The sequence below is a fragment of the Nanorana parkeri genome, unplaced genomic scaffold, assembly GCF_000935625.1.
Source record: "Nanorana parkeri isolate BGI_ZX_2015 unplaced genomic scaffold, ASM93562v1 scaffold1360, whole genome shotgun sequence".
Taxonomy (NCBI): Eukaryota; Metazoa; Chordata; class Amphibia; order Anura; family Dicroglossidae; genus Nanorana; species Nanorana parkeri.
Window position 1 is genome coordinate 372,262 of NW_017307628.1, and position 10,029 is coordinate 382,290.

At 41.2% G+C, this 10,029-nt stretch overlaps 1 protein-coding gene across 1 annotated transcript in view; it reads right to left on the reverse strand.

The window, feature by feature from the left end:
- The window catches only part of IBTK (inhibitor of Bruton tyrosine kinase), a 72,850-nt gene that overhangs the window by 13,256 nt on the left and 49,565 nt on the right, over positions 1-10,029 (reverse strand). The window contains exon 28 of the mRNA XM_018569573.1: positions 3,975-4,124. Coding sequence (XP_018425075.1) covers positions 3,975-4,124 — 150 coding nt within the window. The remainder of the gene's footprint in view (positions 1-3,974; positions 4,125-10,029) is intronic.

Sequence of the window (10,029 nt, forward strand, 5' to 3'; positions counted from 1 at the left end):
CAAGCGCCCAACGCACCCAACGCCTGTTTACAATAATATGCGCATGCTCATGGGGGCGGGTGCACTTTAAAAAAAAAAAAATGTTTTACATTTTATTTCATCTTTTTTTAAAATTTTACTTAAAGGATAATTAAAGCCTCCAGTTTTTTTGCATATATCTACTGCTAGGAAACAGTAGATATATGCAAAACGTGTAAAAAAAAAACACTTTGAAAAGGGTTAATACTTACGAGCGTCTTCCCCGCGCGTTCCCGTCCGAAAATGTGAAAATTCTCTGGCAGCCGCAAAGCATCTTGGGGCGGGCGCATGCGCAGATCACATTTTCAGCCGGGACGCGAGGAGAGACACAAGGTAAGTCTATGGACGCGTGCACCCGCATGCAGACACCGTGGGACAGGAAGTGCCAGCAAGCTCAGAGGAGTCAGCGCTGGATCGGGGACCCGCTGCAGTGCTTGAGGAACAGATGAAAAGGACAGGAAAGAAGAAGATTTGATTAAGAAACATCATAAGTGCTGACATTAACATTGGGGGAGGGAAAAACATTTTTGACTTTGTCACATTAACTGCCCCCTGTGTGACAGCAAGTGGTGGCAGGTCCTGTTTATGGTGACACTAGGGGTCAATTAGACCCCTAATGTCACCTTTCCACTCCAAATAAGCTATTGGAGTGCACGCTCCAATGGCTTATTGCCCGCCTTCTGTAGCCGAGCTATGACATTTGTCGGTGATGGCAAAAGGGTTAAATGATGGCAGCCATTCTGCTATAAATGAAATACAGGTGGCACAGCAATTTTAAACATTGTTAACAGGTGGGTTTTTGCGCAATAATTGGAGGATGTTCCCTGTATACTGCCTACATCTTGCAATTGCTGTCCACAAGTGTGGACTGTTCAGGCACTGGATGATATAATTTCCTTTAGGAAATTATATCATTCCCTACCCAAAAGAGATCTCTTCCATACATGCACACACTAATGCTTCTCTATTCCCTGCACCCCCAGTACATGTACCCATCCCCAGACCTTCCAAACCCACATCACAATAGAATCATACTCTTTACCCACAAATCGAAGCATTAACATCTCCCTCTAAATTCCTCGACTTTCCTCATTGCCAACTGTCTATCCTTTCAAACTACTCATCCTCAGCCATCCTGAAATGATGGCCTGCAACTGGTACCCCAGGGTGCACCTCTACACCTATCATGTCAATGAATCTACTTCTACCTACACATACGCAGTTTCTTTTTAAAAACCAAATTTACACACTTTAAAGAAAAAAGTAATAGATTATATATATATATATATATATATATATATACATATACATACACACATTTATTTATACACACACACTGTATACACACACACACACACACACACGTGTATGAGAGATGCATGGTAGTATGGGCAAAATGCCAATAGTAGAAAATAAAATACCCATTAGAAAATGTGTTGCATCCCCAGCTTCTCTCCTCCCCGCTGGGTGCCGGCTGCAAGCTTCAGTCTCCGTCTCCTCCGATCCCCCCTGGCTGTGCCAGCAGAGGCAGTGGGGATCGTAAGGGGCACAGTGCCGATCCAGCTGCCGGCGCCCAGTGGGAAGGAGAGAAGCTGTCAGTACCGACAGTGTCAGTGGGGAGGAGGAGAGCTGTGGGATGGGGGAACGGTATGTGAAATATTTGCTGATCTTTCTATGTAGTGCTCAAAAAATTGGTGTGACCAGTTCTGATCACACTGATGTTTGTAAAAAAAACCGAGGACATAATATTTAGTTACTGTGTCCCTAATTATGATTGAATATAAATTGCTCTACATCACGTCCTTTTCATCTATTAGCGTGGACATAATAACACTATCTCAATTTATGAATGGACAGGAGCACTCAGTATAGAGGCTTCCTGTTCATTCATAACAGGGGCTGCAGAAAAAGAGATTGAGGACTCTGTGTCCGCAATCTCTTTTTCTGTTTCAAAAGGGAAATATCGGTGGTCTGTTAAAAGAGAGATTGATACATAAATATTCAAAAAAACTGTTTTAAAAAGGATCTTCCACTTTATTTTCCCATGTAAATGACCATCTTGTATCTAGAAATTTACCATTCAACAAAGTAGAATGCATTAGCTAGTAAATTAGTACAAGGGATGACATTAAAAACTTCAAACTTCTTCAACTGCCCTGCATGATTTGCTTTAAGAAAGGAATGGGATTCCCTCAATTTAAGTTCAGTTTTCATTAACCTACTAGTTGAAGGTTTAAAGTATGTGCCCTTTGTTAGCAGAGCTGGGTCCTGGGAAATTTTCCAATGTGCATTTTCGTTTGCACACAATGTTTTTTACCTCCCTGGCTACTTGTACTTTGAATGGTTTGCCATTTTTCTTTTTCTTTTGCTAAGACTACTTGAGAGAAATGATACAGGATACTGCCTGTTCATGTTTTTGTGATGTACAATGTCTGATAGCATGTGTTTTTTGCATTAGCCCAAGTACTGTTTTGTATGTTGCAGAATTGTAGACATCATGAACAAATTGTTGATGCTTCCCACTCAAGTACAATGTACTTTTTTTTCCTCAGAATTGTGAGAACATTCTTGTATTTTTAAAAAGTTTTTGTTGAGTATAAAATAAAGTATATTTCTGAAAAAAAAAAAAAACTTCAAAATGATGCAATAAAATTTATTCATGAAATGCATAAGAATAAAAGCAAGAAAGCCTCAAGAATGCAAAAGGTATTTGTGACTGTTGTTGTTGGAATCTTAAACTACCTAATTTTCCCTTTCTGATTCTATTTATATTTCTGGTTTAGAATGATTTTCTTTTTTTGTCCTCGCTGAAAGGAAAGTAGTACGTAAAATACTTATGAGCAAAGGAAACAGTACTTGAAAAAATAGAAAAAGCAAACATGTATGTACGTCTTTGGAAGCAAAGTGGTGAAATATGTAAGTATGTAAATACTGATGCAGAATCTATACAAAAGAGCAACTGTTTCAATTTTGGTCATAATGGCTGTGGTCATCACGTCGTCGAAATTCCTTTATGTATTCCCTTCTTTAAGGGAGTCATTTATCTCTATCCTGAATGCATGTGTCAGCCTCGAGGATGAATGCTGATCATAATGCTGATCATAATATAAATGAGTTGTTCAATGGTCTGCAATATGTCATTGAGCACAGACAGATGCATACCTGGTGCTGAAAAATGGTCAGTGTCTGAAGTTATTAACGCTAAAGAGAACAAACCCTGAATCACAAGGCAATACTAGTCTGCCTATTATACTGATACAATCATCCATCTGCACAGTAAGTAAAACAGGCAACCAGAAAAACAAGAACACTGAGATTCTCCTAGTTTGATGGCATATCAGCATCACTCCCATAATAATGCTTTAAGGTAAGTTCTACTTAAGCACCATGCTCACACCCAGACAGGTTCCTCCAGATGTGGAGAGCAAGCTGGCTCAATAATGAGCCTTCTGAATTAAAGGAGAACTATGGGCTTAAGCCTTTTCCCCATAGTTCTCCTTAGGGTAACGGGAGGACACAAACTAGCGTCCTCCCGTCACCCTAGGCTCAGTATACCGCGAGCTGTAGCTCGCGGTATACTGGAGACGCCGCAGTGTACCGCGAGCTGCTGCTCGCGGTATACTGAAACGCCGCAGCTGAAGCGGATCCCGACAATTATGCTGGGATCCGCCCAGCTGCATAACTGACAGCTGGCTCTGCCTATCTAGAGGCCGAGCCAGCTGTACCCGCCCCCTCCCCCGTCTGTTCCGCCAGTCAGCGCTAGCGGATCGGAGCGGGGGGAATCCAGCCCCTCGCTATGTCACGGCAGAGAGCATTATATAAGAGTTTGCTTAAAAGTGCTTTAATGAATGGACCTACTGAATCTTACAAACAATAGCAAACAGGTACACTTTTTTCTTGCATTACATAACTATGACAATAATTGGATATATAGTTTAATAAATAAACATCCTTACCTTGCCAATCTGCGAGGGTCAGTTTCCTCCGCCTGGAGGTTTTTTTTACCAGCATTGCCCAGTGAATTTAGAGAGATGACGGATTTTTGTTCTTCAAGAAGGAGGTCACGGAAAGACTTGTGCTCTGACGCAGACTGTACAGAGGAGGACCTGCAAAGATTTATATAGCCTCCTTGGTTAAATTGCCTTATTTTATCTTTATCTCAACGATTTGACTTTTTAAAAGTAAAATCTATCAAATAAACACTACTGCTCTGAAAGCTTCATCTTTACTGCACTTTATCTGTCCAATCATGTTAGACTGCACTTAAAATAACAGATGAGAAAATGGTTTGCTATAGTCTCCATATGCTCTCTTTTCTTTGTCTGTTTCTTGTAAATAAGCCACACAGATTTATACTGTTAAAGCAAACTTGACATCATATAACCCAAATACTTTGTGCCAATTATAAATGTATATATAATAATATACAATTACTATTAAATTGAGCTGGGAGTCACTCTGACATGATTATGCTGTTTCAATATCCTTCATGTGTCACATTTTTATAATCATAGGGACAAGGACAATCCTCCCCACTGGGGAGGATTCCTCTCAGCTGCAATCCCTGCGACAACCTGCATGTCTGTGCATGACAGGTGGTGTCATAAGGGGAGGAAAGTCCTAACAGACAGCAATACAATTCTGGCAGAGGTTCAAAATCGTCCTCATCAATGTAAAAAAAAAAGCTGTCTGGAGAAGGCTGTAAGTGAAGGTCTATTGTTTGAGCAGGCATGAATTGGCTATCCAGCGATATGTCTGCATTAGCAGGGTACTATAAACTGTATGGCCAAATGGCCTTGGCCAAAAGTAGACTGGCCAAAAGTAGAGTAGCCAAAAGCTTCAGATACTGCTCATCAATGCGTGCAGGGGATAGCAATCAAAAAGGATTCAAAATAGTCAAATCAGTTGCTTCTCCCACCCAAGAGCCATCGTCTGTCAGGCATCTGCCGATGGGAAAAGCACTTTAAATGTTATCTTATGTTAACAGACTAACTAAATCTAAAAAAAAGTCTAAGGAAGCACATAACATAAGAACATGATACATGTAGGACATATACTAAGCAGACATCAATTCTGGGGCTCTGATCTAGCAATCCTACAGGCTAATTTTGAGTGTTCCCACCCAACATTTGTGTGTTCCAGAATCTCCTGTTGCATTCTCCATAATGTAAAATAAGTAGAAAATCCCCCTCATGATGCCCAACAGTGTCTTTGAGTGATCTTTAAAAGTTGTCAGGTGATTTAGCTTTCAAGTATCTACCAAAAACTGAAATATCAGCTCTAAGTGGACAGATGCTTTAAACGATTACCATCTGCCTGCTGACTAACCATGCATCAGCACACAATAGACTACAAAGTACTGTTCTTTTAGTCTAACATTGTTGTTTGAAACTAGATTTATATACACTAGCAGCTATACAGTTTATTTGTAGTGCTCATTATTAGAGTCAGGGGGACCATTGTATCCCATTTTATTTAACAGTGTTCCAGTGAATAAATTGTATAAAAGCTTTAAACACCAGCACAATTGCACATTATCAGTCTTTCCGGAGAAACTAGAAAAGCTCCCCTGGAATTCACACAGAGATGGAAACTTCAGAATTTCACCTAAGATGACTTATCTCTGCCTAACCAGCCATGGAGGAATTTATTTCTGAACTTAAAAGATGGAAGAAAAAACAGAGGTTTCTCCTGGAATGGGAAGTCTGAGGTATTCGTTGTCCTTACTCATCTTAAATAAAAAGCCAGTCAAGTTCCCACCCTTCTGGCACATGACAACGCCAGAAATGCTGCTGGATTTCCATAGCAAGTATTTCATTTCAATGGGTTTCACAAGTTGCACAGCACTTAAATTATGAATGGAAATGAGAGCTGCCTGCCAGAATAACCCACTGATTGTTAATGCACACACTAATTCAACTGAATAAACAGGGTCTGCACAGTTATAATCTCTATTTTGGCTAACCTGCACACAAGGAGAAGAAAAACAGGATTTTTGTATTCACTGTAAAATAAAATCCTTTTCTTGGAGTCCAAGGGAGACACAAGAAACCTTTTAACTTTGGGTTAAACTGTCACCTACAGGGAGGATTGGATACTGTAAAAAAAAAAAAAAAAACTGTAGGGCAGCCCAGGCTAACCCCCTCCAACTACCAGCATGCCCCAGTTTTGTAGCAAAGCAGTAGTGAGAACATGATCTTGAACAAAGAGGGGTGGGACCTGTGTCTCTTCAGCAAAAGGATTTGGTTCCTGCGAAGATTTAGAAACCATCTAAACCAGTGTAATGTCTTCACAGTCAATGACATGTTGTTCGACAGAGCCCGCGCCAGGAGGTCATCTAAGTATCCAGCAATGGAGAAGCCATGAGAGCACATTAGGGCTAATACTGGGGCCAGCACCTTGGTGAATGACCCAAGGCGCAGAGAAGAGGCTAAAAGGGCTGAGCCACAAACTTGTAGCACAGGGGCCCCACAGCAAAGTCTAAAAAATAATGAGGCACTGGAAAAATTGGTACGCATCCTTGATGTTCACAGAAAACAGAACGTCTCCAAAAGGGAGTGGATAACACACCTGGTGACTTCCAGTCGAATTTTCTGAGATTGAATAAAGAAATTGAGAACTTTGAGATCCAAGTTGGGGCCTATACACCCTTTGAGTTTGTGAATGGGTTGGAGTAAAATCCTGTAAACCTTTCTGCTATAGTTAATGGGGCAGTGACAACCTGGCCCATGAGACCCGAGGGGGGCTCGATGGCGATCTCCTGATATTGTATGTGCAGTAAAACAAGATAGGAACAGGAAAGAAAACTACAAGTTTGTACAGAGGGGATGGGATACTACCTCTTGCACCCAAGCATCTGAAATGCAAGCTGTCCCAGTGTCTGCAGAGGGTAAAAAACATCCCCCACACTGGAAATTGGGGGTTCAACGTTATGCAGAGGTAGGCTTGTCTGGGGATTTGGCACACTTTGAGGCTCAGACCTTGCAGGTGGACAGGCAGCCACACTTGAGGGATCTTAATAAGGCATGGGGAAAAAAAGGGAGACAAATTTGTTCTTTAGGCTTCTTCTGCTGCGGAAGATGGGTGCTCTTGCCAACGGTAGCATGCTTGATAATGGCCATGCTGCTCAGATGCATCTTGCATGCGGGTTCTGCAGTCTAGCACTTTAACCAAAGCATCCTACACATGTGTACTAACAGGAGATCCATGTGAGAGATACGCCAGGATTTCTTCAGAGTTAAAGAGGTATTCCAACTGCTTATCAGTAGAATCCTTAAAAGGCACACGTTCCCTGTATACCTTTGAGGCTTTCCTGTTAAGATGGGCCACTGGCAGATCCAGTGGCCACAAAGTCTTATGTGACTGCAGTAGAGGCCCCTGTCAGCAGAATAGGGGACCCAACCTCATCCAACGATGCTAAGGGAGACTTCTAGATAGTAGATTCCATAACTATAGGGTCAGTGGATTCCAGAGTACAGATGTCAGTGCCCTCAGAAAGAACAGATTAAACATTAGGAGAGTAAGTTGGAGTCATTGGCACAATGGGCATGTCTGTGTATGCATTGCAACTGTATGGTGGGGATGCAACTAAATTCAAGGTACTAGGCAAGGCATCAGACACACACACAAACAGCAGTAGCAGAGACAGGGCAAGCACTAAGGCAATGCCACAGCTCTGAACCTGAAAAGCACTCCGTGATGACTTTTACCAGTAACTGAAGTCTGGAAAGCACCAAAAGTGGAAGCCAGTGCCTGAAAGACACATTCGATGCTAGTCCTGCAAGTCCAGTCGAGTTTGGGTACGACACTCCAAAATCAGGCTGAAGAAAAGCCAATCTGGATAGCTACCATGCAAAAAACAAGTTCAAGCAGCAATGTAGTAAGGGATCTTGATTGAAGTCAATGAAAAATAATCCAAGAATAAAAATGAAGAAAAAAGGCCAGCAAAGATTGGTTAGACTGTTCCAAGCAGAGATGAACAAAAGAAATCCATCCTCCTAGAACACTAGCATAAAGCTGAGGCATGCTTGGTAGAGAAGGGGTTATCCTGGTCTGGCTTATCGATTTTTCCTTTTGCCAGTGTCCAATCCTTCAGTAGGCAGCAGTATAACCAGATAGTATCTAAATTTCTGTGCCCCTCCATTGACAAGAAAAAAATGTGTTTATATTGCGGTCTGTCTCTCCATTTGGGAGATTTCCCCTTGCTTCCTGTTCAGGCACCCATCAAATAGACAGGAAGTAGGGAAGAAATCCCTGAAATGGGGGGCAGCAACAAATCTGGCAGAGGTTTTCACCTTTAAAAAGGTGTCCGGAGGATTCAACACAGTATTTTACCTTTATTTTAGCAAACATAATCTTTCAGAACTACCATTACTCCGTTCCTTAAAAGTTGAAGGTAATTTTGTACACTACTTGTCCTAATACACTTACTGTTATTTTCTCTGAGAAACTGTACTGCAGTTTCACTGCTTCTTTTTAGACGTTCCTTGAACTGAATACTGGTAAAAGCTGCGGTGAAAACGCATTTTGCCTCTATTTTATTTTAGCTTGCTGCATCTACACCTCATATCACTGCTTGATAACCAATTTGCAACAATCACAAGACTGTGGATAGAATCACTGAATATACAAAAACCCCAGCAATCCTGATACTCAGGTCACGGGACAAGCATTCTGACGAATCACTTGTGTCCAACTTTGAACTTCGGGATTAATGAACTGGATATTTTAGTATAATAGCACCCGTGGTTTAATGGCACCCTTGGTATAATGGCACTCCACAATAGGGATTCAGAAAAGTCGATCTGGATAGCTACCATGCAGAAACCAGTTCAAGCAGCAATGTAGTAAGGAATCTTGATTGAAGTCAATGAAAAAGAATTCAAGAATAAAAATGAAGAAAAAAGGCCAGCAAAGATTGGTTAGACTTTTCCTTAGGCTTGGGTCACATTAAACGTGCATTAAAATCCACAAGCAAAAGTTGGTTAGTGGTTTCAAGTAGTTCCTGGAAAGGTGGGCTTCCGAAGAAACCTTTTATAACATAATACAATTAGGAAAACAGAACTGCAGTAGGAAGTGTCTTGTTTGAGAAAATATTTAATTTAACCGCTTGAAGACCAGGACCCCCTTCCTGTCCAGGCCATTTTTCAGTGTTCAGCGCTGCGGTACTTTGACTGACGTTTATTTCGTCATGCAACGCTGTACTGAAATGAATTTTATACAATTTTTTGGGGACAGATAGAGCTTTCTTTTGGTGGTATTTAATCACCACTGGGGTTTTTATTTTTTACTATATTCAGGAGAAATTACTGAAAATTTTGAAAAACAAAAGTTTTTTTTTACATTATGTTATAAAACAACTAATATTACCCCCTTTTTTGGTAAAATATAAAAGATCGGGTCACGTCGGGTAAATAGACACCAAACATGTCAAGCTTAAAAATTGCGCGCACTCGCGAAATCGCAAAAAACTAGCATACCCAAAATTGGCCATAGGCGACGCTTTAAAAGCTTTTACAGCTCATCAGTTTAGTGTTATCAGTGATTGATGGCCATAGAACTATTGCTCTTATTGTGACGTTCACGGCGATATGTAACATGTGCGGCGTAATGGGCACAATCGTTGTTTTCGCAGAGGTATGCGCACCTGACGCATGTTTACATGCGTGTATGTAGGGGGGGACTTTAAAAAAAAAATGTTTTTTTAAATTCTTTTTTATGTGTAACTTTAAAAAATTTGGGGGGAAACTTTAAATATTTTTCCTTTTTTTATAGAGGCTGAGAAACCCCTCTATGTCATAGCAAAAGAGGTGACAGGTCCTCTTTATGGAGACATCAGGGGTCTCCAAGACCCCCTGTCACCTAGGACCCCCCTGAAGAAGCTGATGAAGCAGAGATCTGCTTCATCAGCTTCTCTCCAGCATCTGAAGCTGGAGAGTGACACAAGAATGCGGAAGTGATGTAATATACACCACTTCCGCATTCTGACAGCGGAGAGGGGACCGGAGGGAG